The 27,653-nt window shown below is 52.5% G+C and overlaps 1 protein-coding gene across 2 annotated transcripts; it reads left to right on the top strand.

Moving 5' to 3' along the window:
- The first annotated feature begins 595 nt into the window (after positions 1-595).
- LOC142921700 (uncharacterized) lies at positions 596-27,653 on the top strand. 2 transcript variants are annotated; one of them, XM_076063011.1, is made up of 8 exons: positions 596-790; positions 2,623-2,708; positions 3,558-3,765; positions 11,354-12,800; positions 15,840-15,967; positions 20,806-21,002; positions 23,179-23,691; positions 26,590-27,653. In XM_076063011.1, the coding sequence occupies exons 2-8, from the start codon at positions 2,631-2,633 to the stop codon at positions 26,662-26,664; spliced, it is 2,646 nt and encodes an 881-aa protein (XP_075919126.1). In that variant the 5' UTR covers positions 596-790; positions 2,623-2,630; the 3' UTR covers positions 26,665-27,653. The 2 variants fall into 2 exon arrangements, with proteins under 2 accessions (XP_075919126.1, XP_075919127.1); XM_076063012.1 differs by lacking the exon at positions 596-790 and adding an exon at positions 1,562-2,073.

The following is a 27,653-nucleotide window of genomic DNA, read 5'->3' as shown; positions in this document are numbered from 1 at the left end:
ATTGTTCTGCGTATGAGATCTGAATCCTGGGGACCTATCATAAGCACACTATCACCACACATAATCCATAACACATAATTCATAATGTTCAATCGAGAGTAATCGTATCCTTATCGATAATACGGAATTAAAGAGCAGAGTGGAATCGACTCTCTCTCATTCACGCTCACAACGCCTGCGTCACTGCATACGATTAATTGCGTTATTCCAAATCATAACACAATCCTCGTCACCGAGGCTCGACCTTATAATCCATAATGACCTGAATTATCATAACCATGCCCACTCGCATAAATTAATACGATTATCTCTCGAATCAGCATAATTTATGCGCATAATTACACAATTAACATAATTTCGGATAAATTATGCAAATTTCATTTAATTCTCATTATTTTCATCAATTTTCATAACACCTATATATACAACAGGGGGATGACGTGACTCCCCCCTCCCCCCATCCCCAACGGCTAGAGCGCTCCTAACGGCCGCAAAGAGGATTCGATTGGATGCGTGGGATGACGTCACATGACCCGGGGGGGTTGGGGGGCGGGGTTAAGGGGCTTGCTACATATATAAGTGTGGTGCAGGAGGGAGAATTTGTGGCAGAGTCCTTCTGGAGCGGCGGCAGCGGAGAGAGAGAGGAGCTAGCCGTCCTCAGGGTCCGCGCTCGGGACGCCTGCAGGGTGGAGCTGAGAGCGATCGACGACACAAAGTCCCCCAAGGCGAGAGAGAGAGAGAGAAACATCTCCCTCGGCCCCGTCGGGCAGCGGCGGCAGCGGCCGCAGAGGTGAGCGGCAGACACGGACAAAGGAGGTCAGTTCGGTCGGCTCGGGCTCAGGCAGTGGACGCACTCTGAGACGGGTAGGTGAGAGAGGAGGAAGGGCTGCTGCTGGCTGGAGGGAGACATACACGGGAAATAAATTTTAGCGCAGACTGACTTTGTGACGCGTGTGTGCGTGCGTGTGTGTGTGAAGAGCGGTTACGGCCTTCATAGGTGCTGCTCGCTAACAGCACTTGCCCCTACAGTCTGTTAAGGCTATATGGGGGATCTTTGTGAAGAGCGGTGGGACAGCGATTGGCGTACCACGCTGTGCGTGTGTGTGGGTGGCTTTAATCAGCATAGGCACCCGTAAATAAATAATTAAACAGAGGGACGTTTGACTTTCACCGCAAGCGAGCGCGCAGAGATTAATTAATTAAGTGCTTACCGAGCGCGTGCAGAGATTAATTAATTAATTGCTTACCGAGCGCGCGCAGAGATTAATTAATTAATTGCTTACCCAGCGCGTGCATATTAAACTACCCTACTACGGCTGCCCGCACCCACGCGCGTGGGTGGTCGCGCGCGTGGGTGGGGGGGTCACGTGGGTGGGGGAGGGCCGTCCAGCCCCCGTTGGCTGTTGACACAACGGCTTAGTATAAATAAATAATTAACTCTGAGCAGCCGCCAGCGGCGAGTGGGGGGGGTGGAGGGGTGCTGACGTCACACCCCACCCGCTCGCGGGGGAGGGGGGAGGGGAAGATCAGTCCCCCCCCACCTAATGGGGAGTGGGGAGGGGGAGATCAGTCCCCCCCACCTAATGGGGAGTGTGGAGGGGGGCACTAGCCCCCCACAGATGGAACCAGGGGGGTCGGTGTGTAAATGAGAGGCTGTGTGTGTGTAGTGTGAGGCTGTGTGTGTACTGTGAGGCTGTGTGTGTAGTGTGAGGCTGTGTGTGTGGTGTGAGGCGTGTGTTGCCCTGGCTTGCCCTGGCTTGCCCCAGCAACGTCACGTGGTGTGCCTCGTCACTGCTGCTGCTGCTGCTGCCACCACAACACGCTTAGGGCTTTAAGGCTTTTCTGTTTATTATGAATCTGTCATTTTCCATGATTAGTCTGTGGTTTTCATTATTAATCTGTCATTGTTGATTATGAGCCTGTCATTAATATGTCATTTTTCATTATTAACCTAATTTGTGTGTATTATTAATCTGTCATTTTTCATTATTAACCTAATTTTTGTTTATTATTAATCTGTCATTTTACGACGGCAAAAACGTGGTAGTCACGGCGACATTTGTCATCAGTGTTGTGAGTAGCCCGCACTGAGAGCACGACTACACACACAGACATACACAAACACACAGGTTGTGTGTCTGTGTGTGTGGGGTGAGGTTGCACAAGAGACACACACACAGACACACACAGACACACAGACACACAGGTTGTGTGTGTGTGTGGGGTGAGGTTGCACAAGAGACACACACACAGACACACACAGAGACACACACACACAGGTTGTGTGTGTGGGGTGAGGTTGCACAAGAGACACACACAGAGACACACAGAGACACACACACAGACACACACAGGTTATTGTGTGTGTATGTGTGGGGTAAGGTTGCACCAAAGACACACACAGACACACACACACAGAGACACAGGTTGTTGTGTGTGTGTGTCTGTGTGTCTGTGTGTATCTGTGTTTGTGTATCTGTGTGTGTGTCTGTGTGTGTGTGTGTCTGTTTGTGTGTCTGTGTGTGTGTGTGTCTGTGTGTGTCTCTGTGTGTGTGTCTGTGTGTGTGTATGTGTGTGTGTGTATCTGTGTGTCTGTATGTGTCTGTCTGTGTGTGTGTTAAGGTTGCACCATGTCGAGCCCATTGAAGCTGATCGTGAGCGCCGATTCCAACCGTGGGGGGCGGCGCTACATGGAGGACATCACAGAGGTGGGCGGAGTCTCTGTGTGTGTGTGTCTCTGTGTGTGTCTGTGTGTGTCTCTGTGTGTGTGTCTGTGTGTGTGTCTCTGTGTGTGTCTGTGTGTGTGTGTCTGTGTGTCTGTGTGTGTGTCTCTGTGTGTGTGTGTCTCTGTGTGTGTGTCTCTGTGTGTCTCTGTGTGTGTCTGTGTGTGTCTCTGTATGTCTCTGTGTGTGTATCTGTGTGTCTGTGTGTGTCTCTGTGTGTGTCTGTGTGTGTCTCTGTGTCTCTGTGTGTGTGTCTCTGTGTGTGTGTGTGTCTGTGTGTGTGTCTGTGTGTCTCTGTGTGTGTGTCTCTGTGTGTGTCTGTGTGTGTCTCTGTGTGTGTGTCTGTGTGTCTCTGTGTGTGTGTCTCTGTGTGTCTCTGTGTGTGTCTGTGTGTGTGTGTCTCTGTGTCTCTGTGTGTGTCTCTGTGTGTGTCTCTGTGTGTGTGGGGAGCGATAGTGTAGCGGTTAGCGCGCTGCACTATGAACCTGGCGACCCCGAGTTCGATTCCCGCTCACGGCCAACACCCAGTGGCGATTATCTGAACCGGTCCTGGGCCTCCCCCTAGGTCGATTCGGCCTCAAACGAGTACCCGGTGCGGTGCGTGAACATCGCCACCGGGGAGACAAAGGCGGCCGGGCGTGGTGCCGGCCACCCACCCCCTCGTGTGCCCTCGCGGCCATCGCTGGCGCCGCTCGCTAACGGCACTCGCCTCTACGGTCCGCCAAGGCTGCACGGGGGATCTTTGTCCGCCGGGTCGCCGGTCGAGGCCTAGGACCGACCCACAATGCACCGCTCGCGTCACGTGACGTTCCCCTCGCCGCCCCGTGCCCGCAGGTCTCCACCGAGGGCGACGGGGACGCCATCTTCCTGGCCGTGTTCGACGGCCACGGCGGCCCCCAGGCCGCTCGATTCGCCCGCCGCTGCCTCTGGCCCTCGATCCGTGCCCAGCCCGGGCTGTGGGGCGCCACCGACCCCGCGGGAGTTTGCCACGCCATCCGTGACGGCTTCCTGGCGTGCCAGCGTGCCATGTGGGAGGAGCTGGGTGGGTCTCACGCGTGCTGCGTTATACACTACACTATACACTACTATACTATACACTACACTATACACTACTAGATATACTACACTATACACTACTATACTATACACTACACTACTATACACTACTATATACACTACACTATACACTACACTATACACTACACTATACATTACTATACACTACACTATACACTACTATACACTACACTATACACTACACTATACACTACACTACTATACACTACACTACTATACACTACTATACACTACACTATACACTACACTATACACTACACTACTATACACTACACTATATACTACACTATACACTACACTATACACTACTATACATTACTATACACTACACTATACACTACACTACTATACACTACTATACACTACACTATACACTACACTATACACTACTATACACTACACTACTATACACTACACTATACACTACACTATACACTACTATACACTACTATACGCTACACTACTATACACTACACTATACACTACACTACTATACACTACACTACTATACACTACACTATACACTATACACTACTATACACTATACACTACACTATACACTACTATACACTACACTACACTATATACTACACACTACACTACACACTACATTACACTATACACTACACTATACACTACACTAAATTAACGTTTTGTTCCACCATTGGAACCTCGTTTGCCTGTAACACAATATGATAATTATTTTTTTTTAACCCTTTCATCTGGCAACAAAACTGACACCATTTTTTTCGTATACAAGGAGTCATTGTTTGTGCATTGAGCACAATACCTGCGGTCGGAATGCAAACACAAAACACGCAGCTCTGATAATGCATTGGCGGTGGAATTGATAAGTCCACACCCGAGACAGCTTCCCTTAGAGCCTCGTCTCACACGCGGTGTTAGACCAGGTGATGATGATGACGTCTCACACGCGGTGTTAGACCAGATGATGATGATGACGTCTCACACTTGCGGTGTTAGACCAGGTGATGATGACGTCTCACACGCGGTGTTAGACCAGGTGATGATGACGTCTCACACGCGGTGTTAGACCAGATGATGATGACGTCTCACACTTGCGGTGTTAGACCAGGTGATGATGACGTCTCACACTTGCGGTGTTAGACCAGGTGAAGATGACGTCTCACACACGCGGTGGTAGACCAGATGATGATGACGTCTCACACTTGCGGTGTGAGACCGGATGATGATGATGTCTCACACTTGCGGTGTTAGACCAGGTGATGATGACGTCTCACACTTGCGGTGTTAGACCAGGTGATGATGATGTCACACACTTGCGGTGTTAGACCAGGTGATGATGACGTCTCACACTTGCGGTGTTAGACCAGGTGATGATGACGTCTCACACTTGCGGTGTTAAAGCAGATGATGATGACGTCTCACACTTGCGGTGTTAGACCAGATGATGATGACGTCTCACACTTGTGGCGTTAGACCAGATGATGATGATGACGTCACACACTTGCGGCGTTAGACCAGGTGATGATGACGTCTCACACTTGCGGTGTTAGACCAGGTGATGATGACGTCTCACACTTGCGGTTTTAGACCAGGTGATGATGATGTCACACACTTGCGGTGTTAGACCAGGTGATGATGACGTCTCACACACGCAGTGTTAGACCAGATGATGATAATGTCTCACACTTGCGGTGTTAGACCAGGTGATGATGACGTCTCACACACGCAGTGTTAGACCAGGTGATGATGACGTCTCACACAGGCGGTGTTAGACCAGGTGATGATGACGTCTCACACTTGCGGTGTTAGACCAGGTGATGATGACGTCTCACACTTGTGGCGTTAGACCAGATGATGATGATGACGTCACACACTTGCGGCATTAGACCAGGTGATGATGACGTCTCACACTTGCGGTGTTAAAGCAGATGATGATGACGTCTCACACTTGCGGTGTTAGACCAGATGATGATGACGTCTCACACTTGTGGCGTTAGACCAGATGATGATGATGACGTCACACACTTGCGGCATTAGACCAGGTGATGATGACGTCTCACACTTGCGGTGTTAGACCAGGTGATGATGACGTCTCACTCTTGCGGTGTTAGACCAGGTGATGATGACGTCTCACACTTGCGGTTTTAGACCAGGTGATGATGATGTCACACACTTGCGGTGTTAGACCAGGTGATGATGACGTCTCACACACGCAGTGTTAGACCAGATGATGATAATGTCTCACACTTGCGGTGTTAGACCAGGTGATGATGACGTCTCACACACGCAGTGTTAGACCAGGTGATGATGACGTCTCACACAGGCGGTGTTAGACCAGGTGATGATGACGTCTCACGCTTGCGGTGTTAGACCAGATGATGATGATGACGTCTCACACTTGCGGTGTTAGACCAGGTGATGATGACGTCTCACACTTGCGGTGTTAGACCAGGTGATGATGACGTCACACACACGGTGTTAGACCATATGATGATGACGTCTCACACTTGCGGTGTTAGACCAGGTGATGATGACGTCTCACACTTGCGGTGTTAGACCAGGTGATGATGATGTCTCACACACGCGGTGTTAGACCAGATGATGATGACGTCTCACACGCTGTGTGAGACCAGGTGATGATGACGTCTCACACTTGCGGTGTTAGACCAGGTGATGATGACGTCTCACACTTGCGGTTTTAGACCAGGTGATGATGATGTCACACACTTGCGGTGTTAGACCAGGTGATGATGACGTCTCACACACGCAGTGTTAGACCAGATGATGATAATGTCTCACACTTGCGGTGTTAGACCAGGTGATGATGACGTCTCACACACGCAGTGTTAGACCAGGTGATGATGACGTCTCACACAGGCGGTGTTAGACCAGGTGATGATGACGTCTCACACTTGCGGTGTTAGACCAGGTGATGATGACGTCTCACACTTGCGGTGTTAGACCAGGTGATGATGACGTCTCACACTTGCGGTGTTAAAGCAGATGATGATGACGTCTCACACTTGCGGTGTTAGACCAGGTGATGATGACGTCTCACACTTGCGGTTTTAGACCAGGTGATGATGATGTCACACACTTGCGGTGTTAGACCAGGTGATGATGACGTCTCACACACGCAGTGTTAGACCAGATGATGATAATGTCTCACACTTGCGGTGTTAGACCAGGTGATGATGACGTCTCACACACGCAGTGTTAGACCAGGTGATGATGACGTCTCACACAGGCGGTGTTAGACCAGGTGATGATGACGTCTCACGCTTGCGGTGTTAGACCAGATGATGATGATGACGTCTCACACTTGCGGTGTTAGACCAGATGATGATGACGTCTCACACTTGTGGCGTTAGACCAGATGATGATGATGACGTCACACACTTGCGGCATTAGACCAGGTGATGATGACGTCTCACACTTGCGGTGTTAGACCAGGTGATGATGACGTCTCACTCTTGCGGTGTTAGACCAGGTGATGATGACGTCTCACACTTGCGGTTTTAGACCAGGTGATGATGATGTCACACACTTGCGGTGTTAGACCAGGTGATGATGACGTCTCACACACGCAGTGTTAGACCAGATGATGATAATGTCTCACACTTGCGGTGTTAGACCAGGTGATGATGACGTCTCACACACGCAGTGTTAGACCAGGTGATGATGACGTCTCACACAGGCGGTGTTAGACCAGGTGATGATGACGTCTCACGCTTGCGGTGTTAGACCAGATGATGATGATGACGTCTCACACTTGCGGTGTTAGACCAGGTGATGATGACGTCTCACACTTGCGGTGTTAGACCAGGTGATGATGACGTCACACACACGGTGTTAGACCATATGATGATGACGTCTCACACTTGCGGTGTTAGACCAGGTGATGATGACGTCTCACACTTGCGGTGTTAGACCAGGTGATGATGATGTCTCACACACGCGGTGTTAGACCAGATGATGATGACGTCTCACACGCTGTGTGAGACCAGGTGATGATGACGTCTCACACTTGCAGTGTTAGACCAGGTGATGATGACGTCTCACACTTGCGGTTTTAGACCAGGTGATGATGATGTCACACACTTGCGGTGTTAGACCAGGTGATGATGACGTCTCACACACGCAGTGTTAGACCAGATGATGATAATGTCTCACACTTGCGGTGTTAGACCAGGTGATGATGACGTCTCACACACGCAGTGTTAGACCAGGTGATGATGACGTCTCACACAGGCGGTGTTAGACCAGGTGATGATGACGTCTCACACTTGCGGTGTTAGACCAGGTGATGATGACGTCTCACACTTGCGGTGTTAGACCAGGTGATGATGACGTCTCACACTTGCGGTGTTAAAGCAGATGATGATGACGTCTCACACTTGCGGTGTTAGACCAGGTGATGATGACGTCTCACACTTGCGGTTTTAGACCAGGTGATGATGATGTCACACACTTGCGGTGTTAGACCAGGTGATGATGACGTCTCACACACGCAGTGTTAGACCAGATGATGATAATGTCTCACACTTGCGGTGTTAGACCAGGTGATGATGACGTCTCACACACGCAGTGTTAGACCAGGTGATGATGACGTCTCACACAGGCGGTGTTAGACCAGGTGATGATGACGTCTCACGCTTGCGGTGTTAGACCAGATGATGATGATGACGTCTCACACTTGCGGTGTTAGACCAGGTGATGATGACGTCTCACACTTGCGATGTTAGACCAGGTGATGATGACGTCACACACACGGTGTTAGACCATATGATGATGACGTCTCACACTTGCGGTGTTAGACCAGGTGATGATGACGTCTCACACTTGCGGTGTTAGACCAGGTGATGATGATGTCTCACACACGCGGTGTTAGACCAGATGATGATGACGTCTCACACGCTGTGTGAGACCAGGTGATGACGACGTCTCACACTTGCGGTGTTAGACCAGATGATGATGACGTCTCACACGCGGTGTTAGACCAGATGATGATGATGACGTCTCACACTTGCGGTGTTAGACCAGGTGATGATGAAGTCTCACACTTGCGGTGTTAGAGCAGATGATGATGACGTCTCACACTTGCGGTGTTAGACCAGGTGATGATGACGTCTCACACTTGCGGTGTTAGACCAGGTGACGATGACGTCTCACACTTGCGGTGTTAGACCAGGTGATTATGACGTCACACACTTGCGGTGTTAGACCAGGTGATGATGACGTCTCACACTTGCGGTGTTAGACCAGGTGATGATGACGTCTCACACTTGCGGTGTTAGACCAGATGATGATGACGTCTCACACTTGCGGTGTTAGACCAGATGATGATGATGACGTCTCACACTTGCGGTGTTAGACCAGGTGATGATGACGTCTCACACTTGCGGTGTTAGACCAGGTGATGATGACGTCTCACACACGCAGTGTTAGACTAGATGATGATGATGTCTCACACTTGCGGTGTTAGACCAGGTGATGATGACGTCTCACACAGGCGGTGTTAGACCAGATGATGTCTCACACTTGCGGTGTTAGACCAGATGATGATGACGTCTCACACTTGCGGTGTTAGACCAGGTGATGATGACGCCAAAAGGCGCAACGTTTTGTCGTGTATGATTGGGGCCAAATGTAGCTGATAGAGGCAAAATAAACATTGAAATTGGTTTAATTTGTTGATCAGGGAAGTCTTCTGTATCTTCCACAATAGACGAAGGGGGAACATTCTCTGTGCCTGCTGCGCAATTTGAACAACCCCCCCCCCCCCCGTAACTTCACCTTAGCGCTGTTTTCAATCACCCGAAGCTGTTAACTGACGAATTTGATCTTAGTATAGGAATAGGTTTTACCCTTTTAACTGGCACAAAAACTAACACCTTTATTCAAGGCATCATGTTTGCAATAACCACAACACAAGCAGTCAAAATGCAAACAAAAGAGACAACTCTGATAATAAAAAGGGTAAAAACTATTACTAGGTTGTAAATGCTCACCCCGAGCCCTCAATACTCTGATAGTACGCTGTTTTTGAGTTGTACGCCTTTTGGCGTCTTCTGGTCCAACACCAGTGGAGACTAGGCTCTAAGAAAAGCCGTCTCGCGTGTGGACCAATCAAATTCAAGGACAGTGCCAATATTATTATCAGAGTTGTCTCTTTTGTTTGCATTTTGACTGCTTGTGCTGTGGTTATTGCAAACATGATGCTTTGAATAAAGGTGTCAGTTTTTCTGCCAGTTAAAAGGGTAAAACCTATTACTATATATTGTTACTGGCAAAGGAGGTCTCATAATGAATTTGATCTTCTCCGATGGACGCTGCTTGATAGCGGAGAGTGAAGAAACGTGAGTGTGGCTGATGCTGTCTGAAGTTACCTAGGAAATAACGAAGAGCAAAGAGAAGCGGTAGAGTTACCAATAAATTGATCAGAGTCTAATTTTATTTTGTCTCAATGTAATGGCAGGGAATATTGACAGAAATAACGTCATCAAACACTTCGCTGCATTTCACTGTAGCACTGCATTAATGGCAGTGAATGTTGCACGATACATTTATTTCGCCCATGGCTAATGTGTAAGAGATTCTCGCAACATTTTTCATATTTGATATATTTTTGTTCAATAACATTGAAAATTGTAAAACGTTTCAAAATACAAAAAAAACTTTTACAATTTAATTTTTGTTATAACAAATTTAATAACATAAAATTCCTAGCAACAATTGTCCATCTTACCTTCCAGAGGTTTTTTTTGGCACACTCACCCACCCACTCAATCACTCACCCACCCACCCACTCACACAGTCACTCACCCACACAGTCATTCACCCACCCACCCACTCACACAGTCACTCACCCACTCAGTCACTCACCCACCCACACAGTCACTCAATCACTCACCCATCCACTCACACAGTCACTCACCCACTCAGTCACTCACTCACCCACTCAATCACTCACCCACCCACCCACACAGTCACTCACCCACTCAGTCACTCACCCACACAGTCACTCACCCACCCACCCACTCAATCACTCACCCACCCACTCACACAGTCACTCACCCACCCACCCACTCAATCACTCACCCACTGACAGAGTCACTTCCCACTCAGTCACTCACCCACCCACTCAATCACTCACCCACCCACCCACTCACACAGTCACTCACCCTCTCAGTCACTCACCCACCCACTCAATCACCCACCCACCCACTCACACAGTCACTCACCCAGTCAGTCACTCACCCACCCACCCACTCAGTCACCCACCCACCCACCCACACAGTCACTCACCCACTCAGTCACTCACCCACCCACTCAATCACCCACCCACCCACCCACTCACACAGTCACTCACCCAGTCAGTAACTCACCCACCCACTCAATCACCCACCCACTCAGTCACTCACCCACTCAGTTACTCACCCACCCACTCAATCACTCACCCACCCACCCACTCACTCACCCACCCACTCAATCACTCACTCACCCACCCACCCACACAGTCACTCACCCACACCCCTGTCTAACTCCCCCCCCCCCCCCTACAGGAGGCAGCTGGTCGCGCACACGGCAGGGCCATCCCAGCACGACAGGCACCACGGCTTGCTGCTGCCTCATCAGGGGCGGTGACGAGCTCTACGTCGCCCACGTGGGAGACTCGCGAGCCGTCATCGCCCAGCGCCACCCCCGGGGGGGGGGCACCCCCACAGACGGACCCCCCCCCCCTTCAACGCACCCCGTCTATTCATTGGCCCCCCCTTCCTCACTGCGACCCATTTATTCAGCGGGCCCCCCTTCTTCCTTGCGCCCCATTTATTCAGCGGACCCCCCTTCGGACATGGGCCCCCCTTCTGTGAAGGCCCACCTAGCCTGGGACGGAACCCCACCTACGCATGGCCAAGTCGTGGCGGACTTCATAGCGGCCATCGGCCAAGCCGTGGCAACACCGCAACCACCGCCACTGTCACAACCACCACAACTACAACCACAACCACCACTGTCACAACCACCACAACCACAACCACCACTGTCACAACCACCACCACCACTGTCACAACCACCACCACTGTCACAACCACCACAACCACAACCACCACCACTGTCACAACCACCGCCACTGTCACAACCACCACAACTACAACCACAACCACAACCACCACTGTCACAACCACCACAACCACCACCACCGCCACCACCACCACTGTCACAACCACCACCACCACTGTCACAACCACCACCACCACCACTGTCACAACCACCACCACCACCACGGCCACCACTGTCACAACCACCACCACCACCACTGTCACAACCACCACCACCACGGCCACCACCACTGTCACAACCACCACCACTGTCACAACCACCACCACCACCACCACGGCCACCACTGTCACAACCACCACCACTGTCACAATCACCACCACCACCACGGCCACCACCACTGTCACAACCACCATCACCACCACCACGGCCACCACCTCTGTCACAACCACCACCACCACTGTCACAACCACCACCACTGTCACAACCACCATCACCACCGCCACCACCACCACTGTCACAACCACCACCACTACAACCACCGCCACCACCACGGCCACCACTGTCACAACCACCACCACCACTGTCACAACCACCACCACCACTGTCACAACCACCACCACCACTGTCACAACCACCGCCACCACCACGGCCACCACTGTCACAACCACCACCACCACCGCCCCGGCAGGAGGTGGACAAGGAGGAGGTGGTGGACGAGGTGGAAGAGGAGGAGGTGGACAAGGAGGTGGTGGTGGACAAGGAGGTGGATAAGGTGGTGGAGGTGGACGAGGTGGTGGAGGAGGTGGACGAGGTGGTGGATGAGGAGGTGGACGAGGTGGAGGAGGAGGTGGTGGACGAGGTGGTGCCGCTACTTGCCGTGGCGTTGACGCGCGACCACAAGCCGGAGGATCCAGTGGAGAGGGAACGCATCGAGAGGCTGGGCGGGCGGTAAGACATTCGTGTGTATGTGTGTGTGTGCCTATGATACCATCAGTAGGCCTGGGCTCTGGGTCGTTCTTCGTGCTTTTGGAGTACCTGACCCTCTGCTCACGATCATTAAGGACCTTCATGATGGTGAGCGGGCCCGGGTAAAACTACGTGGCCGGGAGTCAGAGCCATTCCCTGTACACCTTGGGGTGCGACAGGGATGTCCTCTGGCTCCCACATTATTTAACATCTATTTTGACCGCGTAGTTCGTGAAGCCTTCAATAGCTGTACCGGGGGAATCTCCATATGGTACAGATATAATGGGAGGCTGATCGATGCCCGGGTGCGGTCAAGGGATGGCTCCCTATTGCTCAACCACGTTATGTCTGCTGATTTGGTAATAGCTGCTCATTCAGAGGAGGAGTTGGAGACGCTGCTGCTGAGACTGGAGCGTGCCACTAAGAGGTGGGGCCTTACCATCAGCCCCACCAAAACTAAGCACCTGCCTGGGTATTTTGTACCATCGGACACTCCACCCCCACAACTCCCTATCAGGGATGGGGCAGTTGTGGAGAGTGTGGAGAGTTTCCCATACCTGGGCAGTGTGCTTATGACTGGCTCCAGTTTAACAGCAGAGGTCTCACTCCGAATCAGTCGAGCAGCAATATCTTTTCATCGGTTGCGTAACGCTGTGTGGAAGCTACCTGGTTTGTCGCTCCGCACTAAGCTTCAGGTCTTCTCGGCCACGGTCATTCCCTCCCTTCTATACGCTTGCGAAACATGGACCCCCCTAATGGAACATCTTCGCCGGTGTGAAACATTTAGGCTGGCCTGCCTACGATCCATCCTGGGTTTAACCAGACTGGATTGTGTGAGGAGCTCACAAATCCTTGAAAGATCTGGACAAGGTCCCATCGGTGAGCTCCTCCGGCGGGCAAGGCTGCGATGGCTGGGTCATGTAGCCCGCATGCCCAGCCACCTCATACCGAAACAGCTTTTGTTCGGCCAGATTGAGGGGGCTAAGCGGGCGCGGCACGGGCTAGAGAAGAGATGGAGTGATGTGGTACAAGAGGACGTGGAGCTGAGTGGACTTGCCGATGACTGGTACCAGCGGTGTCAAGATCGGCCTCTGTGGAGGAGGCTCGTGAAGGACGCTACTGGGCAGTTGGAGGCAGTCGCCCACCAACAACAACGGAGGGCAGAGGAGCGACGCTCACAACAACGAGCGGAGCGCCGGGTGGCTAAAGCACAGCAGGTTGGCACAGTAGGGGGCACAGGTGCTGCATCAGCCAGTCATCTCAGTCAGTCGACCCGTGGCACCTGGGTCTGCCCCGTGACCTCCTGCCAGCGGGCGTTCGACACTTCACGTGGCCTCAGGGTGCACATAGCCTGGCACAAGCGTCGTGGTGACGTCACCGCCACTTAGTGGCAAATGGCGGTTGTTGTTCTTGTGTATGTGTGTGTGTGTATGTGTATGTGTGTGTGTATGTGTGTGTATGTGTGTGTGTCTGTGTGTGTATGTGTGTGTCTGTGTGTGTGTGTGTGTATGTGTGTGTGTATGTGTGTCTGTGTGTGTGTATGTGTATAATACCCAGGCACCTGCCTGGGTATTTTGTACCATCGGACACTCCACCCCCACAACTCCCAATCGGTGATGGGGCAGTTGTGGAGAGAGTGGAGAGTTTCCCATACCTGGGCAGTGTGCTTATGACCGGCTCTAGTTTAACAGCAGAGGTCTCACTCCGAATCAGTCCAGCGACAATATATTTTCATCGGTTGTGTAACGCTGTGTGGAAGCTACCTGGTCTGTCGCTCCACAGTAAGCTTCAGGTCTTCTCGGCCACGGTCATTCCCTCCCTTCTCTACGCTTGCGAAACGTGGACCCCCCTAATGGAACATCTTCGCCGGTGTGAAACATTTAGGCTGGCCTGCCTACGATCCATCCTGGGTTTAACCAGGCTGGATTGTAGTGAGGAGCTCACAAATCCTTGAAAGATCTGGGCAAGGCACCATCGGTGAGCTCCTCCGGCAGGCAAGGCTGCGATGGCTGGGTCATGTAGCCCGCATGACCAGCCACCGCATGCCGAAACAGCTTTTGTTCGGCCGGATTGAGGGGGCTAAACGAGCTCGGCACGGGCTAGAGAAGAGATGGAGTGATGTGGTACAGGAGGACGTGGAGCTGAGTGGACTTGCCGATGACTGGTGCCAGCGGTGTCAAGATCGGCCTCTGTGGAGGAGGCTTGTGAAGGACGCTTCTGGGCAGTTGGAGGCAGTCGCCCTCCAACAACAACGGAGGGCGGAGGAGCGACGCTCACAACAACGAGCGGAACGCCGGGTGGCTAAAGCACAGCAGGTTGCCACAGTAGGGGGCACAGGTGGTGCATCAGCCAGTCGTCTCAATCAGTCGACCCGTGGCACCTGGGTCTGCCCCGTGACCTCCTGCCCGCGGGCGTTCGACACTTCACGTGGCCTCAGGGTGCACATAGCCTGGCACAAGCGTTGTGGTGACGTCATCGCCACTTAGTGGCGAATGGCGGTTGTTGTTGTGTGTGTGTATATATGTGTGTGTATGTGTGTGTGTATGTGTGTGTGTATGTGTGTATGGGTGTATGGGGAGGAGTAGTGTAGTGGTTAGCGCGCTGTGCTACGAACCTGATGACCCGGGTTCGATTCCCGCTCACAGCCAACACCAGTCACGATTATCTGAACCGGTCCAGGGCCTCCCCTAGGTCGACTAAGCCTCAAATGAATACCTGGTACGGTGTGTAAACATCGCCACTAGGGAGACAAAGGCGGCCGGGCGTGGTGCTGGGCACCCACCCCCTCGTGTACCGTTCCGGCCTCCGTAGGTGCTGCTCGCTAACAGCACTTGCCCCTACAGTCTGTTACAGGCTACACGGGGGATCTTTGTGTGTGCTCGCTAACAGCACTTGCCCCTACAGTCTGTTACAGGCTACACGGGGGATCTTTGTCTTTGTGTGTGCTCGCTAACAGCACTTGCCCGTACAGTCTGTTAAGGCTACACGGGGGATCTTTGTCTTTGTGTGTCTGCCCACCAGGGTGATGAGGAAGCCAGGGGGGCCTTGCCGTGTGGCCTGGAGGAGGCCCCTTGTGGCTCACTGCGGCCCTGGGCAGCAAAGCTCAGCCACGGAGGACATCCCCTTCCTGGCCGTGTCACGCTCCCTCGGTACACACACACACACCTACACACACACCTACACACACACCTATACACACCTACACACATACACCTACACACACACCTACACACACACCTACACACACCTACACACACACACACCTACACACACACACCTACACACACACACACACCTACACACACACACAGCTACACACACACCTATACACACACCTACACAACAACAACAACAACCGCCATTCGCCACTAAGTGGCGGTGACGTCACCACGATGCTTGTGCCAGGCTATGTGCACCCTGAGGCCACGTGAAGTGTCGAACGCCCGCTGGCAGGAGGTCACGGGGCAGACCCAGGTGCCACGGGTCGACTGACTGAGATGACTGGCTGATGCACCACCTGTGCCCCCTACTGTGCCAACCTGCTGTGCTTTAGCCACCCGGCGCTCCGCTCGTTGTTCTGAGCGTCGCTCCTCTGCCCTCCATTGTTGTTGGAGAGCGACTACCTCCAACTGCCCAGTAGCATCCTTCACGAGCCTCCTCCACAGAGGCCGATCTTGACACCGCTGGTACCAGTCATCGGCAAGTCCACTCAGCTCCACCTCCTCCTGTACCACATCACTCCATCTCTTCTCTAGCCCGTGCCGCGCTCGTTTAGCCCCCTCAATCCGGCCGAACAAAAGCTGTTTCGGCATGCGGTGGCTGGGCATGCGGGCTACATGACCCAGCCATCGCAGCCTTGCCCGCCGGAGGAGCTCACCGATGGTGCCTTGCCCAGATCTTTCAAGGATTTGTGAGCTCCTCACACAATCCAGCCTGGTTAAACCCAGGATGGATCGTAGGCAGGCCAGCCTAAATGTTTCACACCAGCGAAGATGTTCCATTAGGGGGGTCCACGTTTCGCAAGCGTAGAGAAGGGAGGGAATGACTGTGGCCGAGAAGACTTGACGCTTAGTGCGGAGCGACAGACTAGGTAGCTTCCACACAGCGTTACGCAACCGATGAAAAGATATTGCCGCTCGACTGATTCGGAGTGAGACCTCTGCTGTTAAACTGGAGCCGGTCATAAGCACACTGCCCAGGTATGGGAAACTCTCCACTCTCTCCACAACTGCCCCATCACCGATTGGGAGTTGTGGGGGTGGAGTGTCCGCTGGTACAAAATACCCAGGCAGGTGCTTAGTTTTGGTGGGGCTGATGGTAAAGCCTCACCTCTTAGTGGCACGCTCCAGTCTCAGCAGCAGCGTCTCCAACTCCTCCTCTGAATGAGCAGCTATTACCAAATCATCAGCATACATGACGTGGTTGAGCAATAAGGAGCCATCCCTTGACCGCACCCGGGCATCGATCAGCCTACCATTATATATGTACCATATGGAGATTCCCCCGGTACAGCTATTGAAGGCTTCACGAACTACATGGTCAAAATAGATGTTAAATAATGTGGGAGCCAGAGGACATCCCTGTCGCACCCCAAGGTGTACAGGGAATGGCTCTGACTCCCGGCCACGTAGTTTTACCCGGGCCCGCTCACCATCATGAAGGTCCTTAATGATCGTGAGCAGAGGGTCAGGTACTCCAAAAGCATGAAGAACAACCCAGAGCCCAGGTCTACTGATGGTATCATAGGCCTTGACCAGGTCAAGAAAGCAGATATGTAGGTCTTTTTGGAATTCCCTACACCTCTGCTGTAGCAGACGGACAGAAAATATGGCATCTTTGCAGGACCGCCCTTTCCTGAAACCGCATTGGGGCTCCGCAAGCCTCTCCTCAGCGTGCCTGGCAAGGCGATGTTGAATAATCCTTGCCAGGACCTTTCCCGGCACACTGTAGTTGTTACAGTCTGTGCGGTCCCACTTCTTAAAAAGGGGGACCACCAGGGCATCCTTCCAATCCTGCGGACCCCGTCCAGTGGTCCAGACTGTTGTTATGATGTCATATAGGGCAGTCTGTGCACAAACGCCGCCCTCCCTCAGCATTTCGCTTGGGAGATCATCTCTGCCCGCTGCCTTTCCTGGTCTCAGACTCCAGATCGCCTTCAGTACTTCCTCAACAGATGGCACCTTAGCCAGCCACTCACAGGGGGTGACTTCTTCCAATATTTGAGGCACCGTAGCCTCAGCAGGGTCATACTCACTTTGTGCCACGATGTTTTCCCGATTGAGGGATTTTCCCTCCCCCAGGACCTCACAGAAATGCTCAGCAAATCTGCAAACCTGTTCCTGGGGGTCGAAGATTGGGTCACCGTTTTTTTTCCTAATGATGGTAATAGGTGTGGCGCTGCAGATTACTTTTTTGATGGAGTTAAATAGAGATTTGTGATCACGGGCCACTGAGGCAGACTCCATCTCCTCAGCAACCCGCGACCACCACCCATCCTTGCAGCACCTCATGGCTCTCCGAACCTCCGAGCGAAGGCTGCGGTAAGCCTCCTCATTCTCTGACATGGGATTCTGTAACTGATGACAGTGGGCCTGTCGTTTTTTCTCAACCATCCTGAACACCTCCTCTGTCAGCCAGGGTCTCTGGGGAGGTCTGGACCGCGTACCCAAAGCAGCCATTGCAGCTGCATGAGTCACAGTCCTAAACCTCGCCCATTTACCCTCGACATCAGGAGGAGTCGGGGACGATGCCAATCCCAGCCGCAAGCGATGATGAAATTCTCGCTTGCAACTTTCATCAGATAACTGAGACCAGGCCACTTTAGGTTGGAATGGGGTCCTGGGTGTACACCCACCACCGGAGTTGAAGAATAGCAGGCACATCTTACAGATGACTAGTCGGATGGTCAGAAGGCAGATCAGCTCCACGGTAGGTCCTGGTGTCAAGGACATGGGCTCGCATCCGCTGGTCCGTCACTATCTAGTCCAGCAGATGTTCTTGCTTGGACTCGGCATGCATCCATGATGTTGTGTGGATGCGCCGATGCCGGAACAGCGTGTTGGTAATTACTAGCCCATGGGCTGCACAAAAATCTAGCAGCCTTCTACCGTTGTTATTGAGCTGATCTGGCCCATGCCCTCCAATCACTCCAGACCAGGTGCCAGTATCATGACCAACTCGGGCATTGAAGTCACCCAACATGATGACTCTATCCCGAGGGGCCACTTTAGCCAGCACCTGTGACAGGAGGTCATAGAAGTCATCTGACTCATCGGCTTTGCCTGCATCCCTCCACGGATGTTCATCTTCGGTGGGGGCATAAGTAACCACGACCACCATTCCTCGCCTCCAGTTGATGGGAAGGCGAGCCCAAAGTAGCCTGGGACTTACAGCTTCCCACACCTCACCGCCATGTTCCCACGCCCCTTTATTCTCTTGTTCAAAAGAAGAGCCACACCCGGTTGTTTGGCAGTCTGCTGCCCCGAGTAGAGGACTGTCCACCCCTCATAGTGGCAGGAGCCAGAGCCGGTCCACCGGACCTCCTGAATGCCACATAGATCCAGGCGGTACCGGTCCAGCTCCCGACAGAGGAGTGGCAGCCTCTCCTCCGCAGTGAGTGTTCGAACATTCCACGTGGCCACCCGTAGTGGTTTTTCGTTGTTTCTGGAGGAGCCCCGAGGGTAGATATTCAATCTCCTGGCTCCGCCAATTGGGGTTTGGCCAGGAGACGTCATAGACGCCTGGCCTCCCGGGGCCTCCGGCACAAGCTTATTAGTTATATATTCTTAATTCGTGGTTTAGTGGTAATTAATTGAAGGTGGAGGGGTTACCAGCCCCTCGCATCCATCCAGAGCCCCCGTTTAGCCCCTGTGTGTGTATGTAGAGGAGCCAATCAAAATTGGACCTCCCCCCACAGCACTGTCCACGACAGAGTTGCCCGTCCGGCACACACACCTACACACACACCTACACACACCTACACACACACCTATACACACACCTACACACACCTACACACACCCCTACACACACACCTACACACACCTACACACACACCTACACACACACACCTACACACACACACTTACACACACACACCTACACACACACCTACACACACCTACACACACACCTACACACACACACACCTATACACACCCGTGGCACCTCCTGGCGACCTCCTGCCAGCGGGCATTCGACACTTCATCTGGCGTTAAAAGTGCACGTAGCCTGGCACAGGCGCCCTGGTTATGTCATCGCCACCTAATGGCGAATGGCGGTTGTTGTGAAACGTGTGTTCATGTATATGTGTGTGTACGCATAGGTGTGTTTACGTGTGTGTTTACGAGTGTGTGTACGTGTGTGTACGTGTTTGTGTGTACGTGTGTGTGTGTACGTGTGTGTGTACGTGTGTGTACGTGTGTGTGTACGTGTGTGTACGTGTGTGTGTGTGTACGTGTGTGCGTGTGTGTGTACGTGTGTACGTGTGTGTGTACGTGTGTCCGTGTGTGTACGTGTCCATGTGTGTGCGTACGTGTGTACGTGTGTGTGTACGTGTGTGTACGTGTGTGTGTACGTGTGTAAGTGTGTGTGTACGTGTGTGTACGTGTGTGTGTGTATGTGTGTGTGTACGTGTGTGTGTACGTGTGTGTACGTGTGTGTGTGTACGTGTGTGTGTGTGTACGTGTGTGTGTGTACGTGTGTGAGTGTGTACGTGTGTGTGTGTACGTGTGTGTGTGTACGTGTGCACGTGTGCGTGTGTGTACGTGTGTGTGTGTGTACGTGTGTGTGAGTGTGTACGTGTGTGAGTGTGTACGTGTGTGAGTGTGTGTGTGTACGTGTGTACGTGTGTGTGTACGTGTGGGTGTGTGTACGTGTGTGTGTACGTGTGTGTGTGTGGTACGTGTGTGTGTGTACGTATGTGTGTGTACGTGTGTGTGTACGTGTGTGTGTGTGTACGTGTGTGTGTGTTGGCGATATCCCACAGGGGACCTCTGGAGCTACGACTTTGCGAGCGCCCAGTTTGTGGTCTCCCCCGAGCCGGACGTCAGCGCCTACAGGCTGGACCCAGGGCACCACCGCTACCTGGTGCTGGCCACCGACGGAGTCTGGGATGTCCTCACGCCCACAGAGGCCGTGGCGCTCTGTCATCGTGCGGACGCACAGCAGCAGCAGCGAGCACGGGCACGTCTACATACACACACACACGTCTACATAGACACAAACGTCTACATACACACACACACGTCTACATACATACACACACACGTCTACATACACTCACACACGTCTACATACACGCACACACATATACACACACACACACGTCTACATACACACACACACACGTCTACATACACACACACACATATACACACACGTATACATACACACACACACGTCTACATACACACACACGTCTACATACACACATACGTCTACATGCACACACACACACACGTCTACATACACACACACGTCTACATACACACACACACGTCTACATACACACACACGCCTACATACACACACGTCTACATACACACACACTATACACTTACACACGTCTACATACACACACACACGTTTACACACACACACACGTCTACATACACACACGTCTACATACACACACACACGTCTACATACACACACACGTCTACATACACACGTCTACACACACACACGTCTACATACACACACACGTCTACACACACACACACACGTCTACACACACACACTATACATACACACACACACACACGTCTACATACACGCACACACGTCTACATATACACACACGTCTACATACACACACACATCTACATACACACACACACACGTCTACATACACACACACACGTCTACATACACACACACACGTCTACATACACACAAACGTCTACATACACACACACACGTCTACATACACACACACACATCTACATACACACACACACGTCTACATACACACACACACGTCTACATACACACACACACGTCTACATACACACACACGTCTACATACACACACGTCTACATGCACACACACACACGTCTACATACACACACACGTCTACATACACACACACACACGTCTACACACACACACACGCCTACATACACACACACACGTCTACATACACACACACACACGTCTACATACACACACACTATACACTTACACACGTCTACATACACACACACACGTTTACACACACACACACGTCTACATACACACACACACTATATATACACACACACACGTCTACATACACACACACGTCTACATACACACGTCTACACACACACACATCTACATACACACACACGCGTCTACATACGCACACACGTCTACATACACACACGTCTACATACACACACACGTCTACATACACACACACGTCTACATACACATGTCTACATACACACACACGTCTACATGCACACACACACGTCTACACACACACACTATACATACACACACACACGTCTACATACACGCACACACGTCTACATACACACACACATCTACATACACACACACACGTCTACATACACTCACACACGTCTAAATACACGCACACACGTCTACATACACACACACACGTCTACATACACACACACACACGTCTACATACACACACATATACACACACGTCTACATACACACACACACGTCTACATACACACACACGTCTACATACACACACACGTCTACATGCACACACACACGTCTACATACACACACACGTCTACATACACACACACACGTCTACACACACACACGCCTACATACACACACACACGTCTACATACACACACACACGTCTACATACACACACACTATACACTTACACACGTCTACATACACACACACACGTCTACATACACACACACGTCTACACACACACACTATACATACACACACACACGTCTACATACACGCACACACGTCTACATACACACACACATCTACATACACACACACACGTCTACATACACACACACACGTCTACATACACACACACACGTCTACATCCACACACACACATCTACACACACACACGTCTACATACACACACACACACGTCTACATACACACACACGTCTACATACACACGTCTACACACACACACGTCTGCATACACACACACACGTCTACACACACACACTATACATACACACACACACGTCTACATACACGCACATACGTCTACATACACACACACATCTACATACACACACACACGTCTACATACACACACACACGTCTACATACACACACACACGTCTACATCCACACACACACATCTACACACACACACGTCTACATGCACTTACACGTCTCATCCTGCAGGCCAGCGGTGGTGGTGGTGCCGGTGGTGGTGGTGGTGATGTCGGTGGTGGTGCCGGTGGTTGTGCTGGTGGTGGTGCCGGTGGTTGTGCTGCTGGTGGTGCCGGTTGTTGTGCCGGTGGTGCCAGCAGCAGCAGCAGCGGTGTAGACCTGACGCTGGCGCAGGCGCTGGTGGCGGAGGCGCTGTCCCGCTGGCACCGGCTCGGCACCAAGGCCGACAACGTGAGCGCCGTGGTGGCGCGGCTGTGCCCGTCGGCGGCGTCGCCGGCGCCCCGGCTCGGTGCCGACGGCGCCGCCGGCGCCGTGCTCGTTGCCGGCGGAGGAGGAATGGTCGCTGGTGGTAGTGGTGGTGGCGCCGTCCGTGCGTCAGCCCTGGCCAGGAGTGGAACCGAGGTTCTACGAGGGCCGGGCACCGAGGAGCTACCCAGCAACAACAGCAGCAGCAGCAACAACAACAGCAACAGCAGCAGCGGCAACAGCAGCAGTGGGAAGTTCACTCCACTGCTGGCTGACCTGGTGAGGGCACCGTTACGATGCGTGGTGTGTGTGTGTACATGTGTATGTGTGTATGTGTGTGCGTGTGTACGTGTGTTTGTGTGTATGTGTATTTGTGTGCGTGTGTATGTGTGTTTGTGTGTATGTGTGCGTGTTTGTGTGTGTGTACGTGTGTACGTGTGCGTGTGTGTGCGTGTGTTTGTGCGTGTGTGTACGTGTGTTTGTGTGTATGTGTGTACGTGTGTGTGTGTTTGTGTGTATGTGTGCGTGTTTGTGTGTGTACGTGTGTGTGTATATGTGTTTATGTGTGTTTGTGTGTATGTGTGCGTGTTTGTGTGTGTACGTGTGTGTGTGTGTGTATATGTGTTTGTGTGTGTATGTGTTTGTGTGTATGTGTGTTTGTGTGTATGTGTGTGTGTTTGTGTGTACGTGTGTGTGTGTGTGGATGTGTACGTGTGTGTGTACGTGTGTTTGTGTGTAAGTGTGCGTGTGTTTGTCTGTCCAGCGAAACGATCCCCTACCTCATTGGTGTCGGACGGTAATGCTGTGACTCTGTGTGTGGTGAGTCTATGGGTCTTTGTGTGTGGTGAGTCTATGGGTCTCTGTGTGAGTGAGTCTATGGGTCTCTGTGTGTGGTGAGTCTATGGGTCTCTGTGTGTGGTGAGTCTATGGGTCTCTGTGTGTTGTGAGTCTATGGGTCTCTGTGTGTGGTGAGTCTCTGGGTCTCTGTGTGTGGTGAGTCTATGGGTCTCTGTGTGTGATGAGTCTATGGGTCTCTGTGTGTGGTGAGTCTATGGGTCTCTGTGTGTGGTGAGTCTATGGGTCTCTGTGTGAGTGAGTCTATGGGTCTCTGTGTGTGGTGAGTCTATGGGTCTCTGTGTGTGGTGAGTCTATGGGTCTCTGTGTGTGGTGAGTCTATGGGTCTCTGTGTGTGGTGAGTCTATGGGTCTCTGTGTGTGGTGAGTCTATGGGTCTCTGTGTGTGGTGAGTCTATGGGTCTCTGTGTGTGGTGAGTCTGTGGGTCTCTGTGTGGTGAGTCTATGGGTCTCTGTGTGTGGTGAGTATATGGGTCTCTGTGTGTGATGAGTCTATGGGTCTCTGTGTGTGGTGAGTATATGGGTCTCTATGTGTGGTGAGTCTATGGGTCTCTGTGTGTGGTGAGTCTATGGGTCTCTGTGTGATGAGTCTATGGGTCTCTGTGTGTGGTGAGTCTATGGGTCTCTGTGTGTGGTGAGTCTGTGGGTCTCTGTGTGTGGTGAGTCTATGGGTCTCTGTGTGTGGTGAGTCTATGGGTCTCTGTGTGTGGTGAGTCTATGGGTCTCTGTGTGTGGTGAGTCTATGAGTCTCTGTGTGTGGTGAGTCTATGGGTCTCTGTGTGTGGTGAGTCTATGGGTCTCTGTGTGTGGTGAGTCTATGAGTCTCTGTGTGTGGTGAGTCTATGGGTCTCTGTGTGTGGTGAGTCTATGGGTCTCTGTGTGTGGTGAGTCTATGAGTCTCTGTGTGTGGTGAGTCTATGGGTCTCTGTGTGTGGTGAGTCTATGGGTCTCTGTGTGTGGTGAGTCTATGGGTCTCTGTGTGTGATGAGTCTGTGGGTCTCTGTGTGTGGTGAGTCTATGGGTCTCTGTGTGTGGTGAGTCTATGGGTCTCTGTGTGTGGTGAGTCTATGGGTCTCTGTGTGTGGTGAGTCTATGAGTCTCTGTGTGTGGTGAGTCTATGGGTCTCTGTGTGTGGTGAGTCTATGGGTCTCTGTGTGTGGTGAGTCTATGGGTCTCTGTGTGTGATGAGTCTGTGGGTCTCTGTGTGTGGTGAGTCTATGGGTCTCTGTGTGTGGTGAGTCTATGGGTCTCTGTGTGTGGTGAGTCTATGGGTCTCTGTGTGGTGAGTCTATGGGTCTCTGTGTGTGGTGAGTCTATGGGTCTCTGTGTGTGGTGAGTCTATGGGTCTCTGTGTGGTGAGTCTGTGGGTCTCTGTGTGTGGTGAGTCTATGGGTCTCTGTGTGTGGTGAGTCTGTGGGTCTCTGTGTGGTGAGTCTATGGGTCTCTGTGTGTGGTGAGTCTATGAGTCTCTGTGTGTGGTGAGTCTATGGGTCTCTGTGTGTGGTGAGTCTATGAGTCTCTGTGTGTGGTGAGTCTATGGGTCTCTGTGTGTGGTGAGTCTATGGGTCTCTGTGTGTGGTGAGTCTATGGGTCTCTGTGTAGTGAGTCTGTGGGTCTCTGTGTGTGGTGAGTCTATGGGTCTCTGTGTGTGGTGAGTCTATGGGTCTCTGTGTGTGGTGAGTCTATGGGTCTCTGTGTGTGGTGAGTCTGTGGGTCTCTGTGTATGGTGAGTCTATGGGTCTTTGTGTGTGGTGAGTCTATGGGTCTCTGTGTGTTGTGAGTCTATGGGTCTCTGTGTGTGGTGAGTCTATGGGTCTCTATGTGGTGAGTCTATGGGTCTCTGTGTGTGGTGAGTCTATGGGTCTCTGTGTGTGGTGAGTCTATGGGTCTCTGTGTGGTGAGTCTATGGGTCTCTATGTGTGGTGAGTCTATGGGTCTCTGTGTGTGGTGAGTCTATGGGTCTCTGTGTGTGGTGAGTCTGTGGGTCTCTGTGTGTGGTGAGTTTATGGGTCTCTGTGTGTGGTGAGTCTATGGGTCTCTGTGTGTGGTGAGTCTATGGGTCTCTGTGTGTGGTGAGTATATGGGTCTCTATGTGTGGTGAGTCTATGGGTCTCTGTGTGTGGTGAGTTTATGGGTCTCTGTGTGATGAGTCTATGGGTCTCTGTGTGTGGTGAGTCTATGGGTCTCTGTGTGTGGTGAGTCTATGGGTCTCTGTGTGTGGTGAGTCTATGGGTCTCGGTGTGTGGTGAGTCTATGGGTCTCTATGTGTGGTGAGTCTTTGGGTCTCTGTGTGTGGGTAACTCCCCACCCCCTCCCTTTCCAGGGCTGCAGCCAGGAGGAGATTCCCAGCAAGCGCAGCCGCAGGAGCGGTCCTCACGAGGGCACCGCCTCAGACTAGCACCTCAGACTAGCGCCGCAGACTAGTACCTCAGACTAGCGCCTCAGACTAGCACCTCAGACTAGCGCCTCAGACTAGCGCCTCAGACTAGCGCCTCAGACTGGTGCCTCAGACTAGCACCTCAGACTGGCGCCTCAGACTAGCGCCTCGGACTAGCGCCTCAGACTAGTGCCTCAGACTAGTGCCTCAGACTAGCGCCTCAGACTGGTGCCTCAGACTAGCACCTCAGACTAGCGCCTCAGACTAGCGCCTCAGACTTGCGCCTCAGACTAGCGCCTCAGACTAGCGCCTCAGACTAGCGGGGACCCTGGTAGAGGGACCCCGGTAGATGGACCCTGGGACCCTGGTAGAGGGACCCTGGTAGAGGGACCCTAGTAGTGGGACCCTGGTAGAGGGACCCTGGTAGAGGGACCCTGGTAGTGGGACCCTGGTAGGGGGACCCTGGTAGAGGCCTGGTAGTGGGACCCTGGTAGTGGGACCCTGGTAGTGGGACCCTGGTAGTAGGACCCTGGTAGAGGGACTCCGGTAGAGGGACCCTGGTAGTGGGACCCCGGTAGAGGGACCCCGGTAGAGGGACCCTGGTAGAGGGACCATGGTAGAGGGACCCTGGTAGAGGGACCCTGGTAGAGGGACCCTGGTAGTGGGACCCTGGTAGAGGGACCCCGGTAGAGGGACCCCGGTAGAGGGACCCTGGTAGAGGGACCCTGGTAGAGGGTCCCTGGTAGAGGGACCCTGGTAGAGGGACTCCGGTAGAGGGACCCTGGTAGTGGGACCCCGGTAGAGGGACCCCGGTAGAGGGACCCTGGTAGAGGGACCATGGTAGAGGGACCCTGGTAGAGGGACCCTGGTAGAGGGACCCTGGTAGTAGGACCCTGGTAGAGGGACCCCGGTAGAGGGACCCCGGTAGAGGGACCCTGGTAGAGGGACCCTGGTAGAGGGTCCCTGGTAGAGGGACCCTGGTAGAGGGACCTTGGTAGTGGGACCCTGGT

The sequence above is a fragment of the Petromyzon marinus genome, unplaced genomic scaffold (genome assembly GCF_048934315.1).
Source record: "Petromyzon marinus isolate PM22_M1 ecotype Great Lakes invasive population unplaced genomic scaffold, UKy_Petmar_22M1.pri1.0 PM_G_Scaffold_85, whole genome shotgun sequence".
Classification (NCBI taxonomy): domain Eukaryota; kingdom Metazoa; phylum Chordata; class Hyperoartia; order Petromyzontiformes; family Petromyzontidae; genus Petromyzon; species Petromyzon marinus.
Note: the sequence above shows the minus strand (reverse complement) of the source record. Positions and strands in the feature narration are given on the sequence as shown.

Excerpts from the sequence above, each read along its gene's own strand:
- LOC142921700 (XM_076063011.1), top strand. The coding sequence starts at position 2,631 with ATGTCGAGCCCATTGAAGCTGATCGTGAGCGCCGATTCCAACCGTGGG. Across the intron at positions 2,709-3,557 it reads ACATGGAGGACATCACAGAG|GTCTCCACCGAGGGCGACGG; the intron begins GTGGGCGGAGTC and ends CCGTGCCCGCAG. Across the intron at positions 21,003-23,178 it reads AGCAGCAGCAGCGAGCACGG|GCCAGCGGTGGTGGTGGTGC; the intron begins GCACGTCTACAT and ends CTCATCCTGCAG.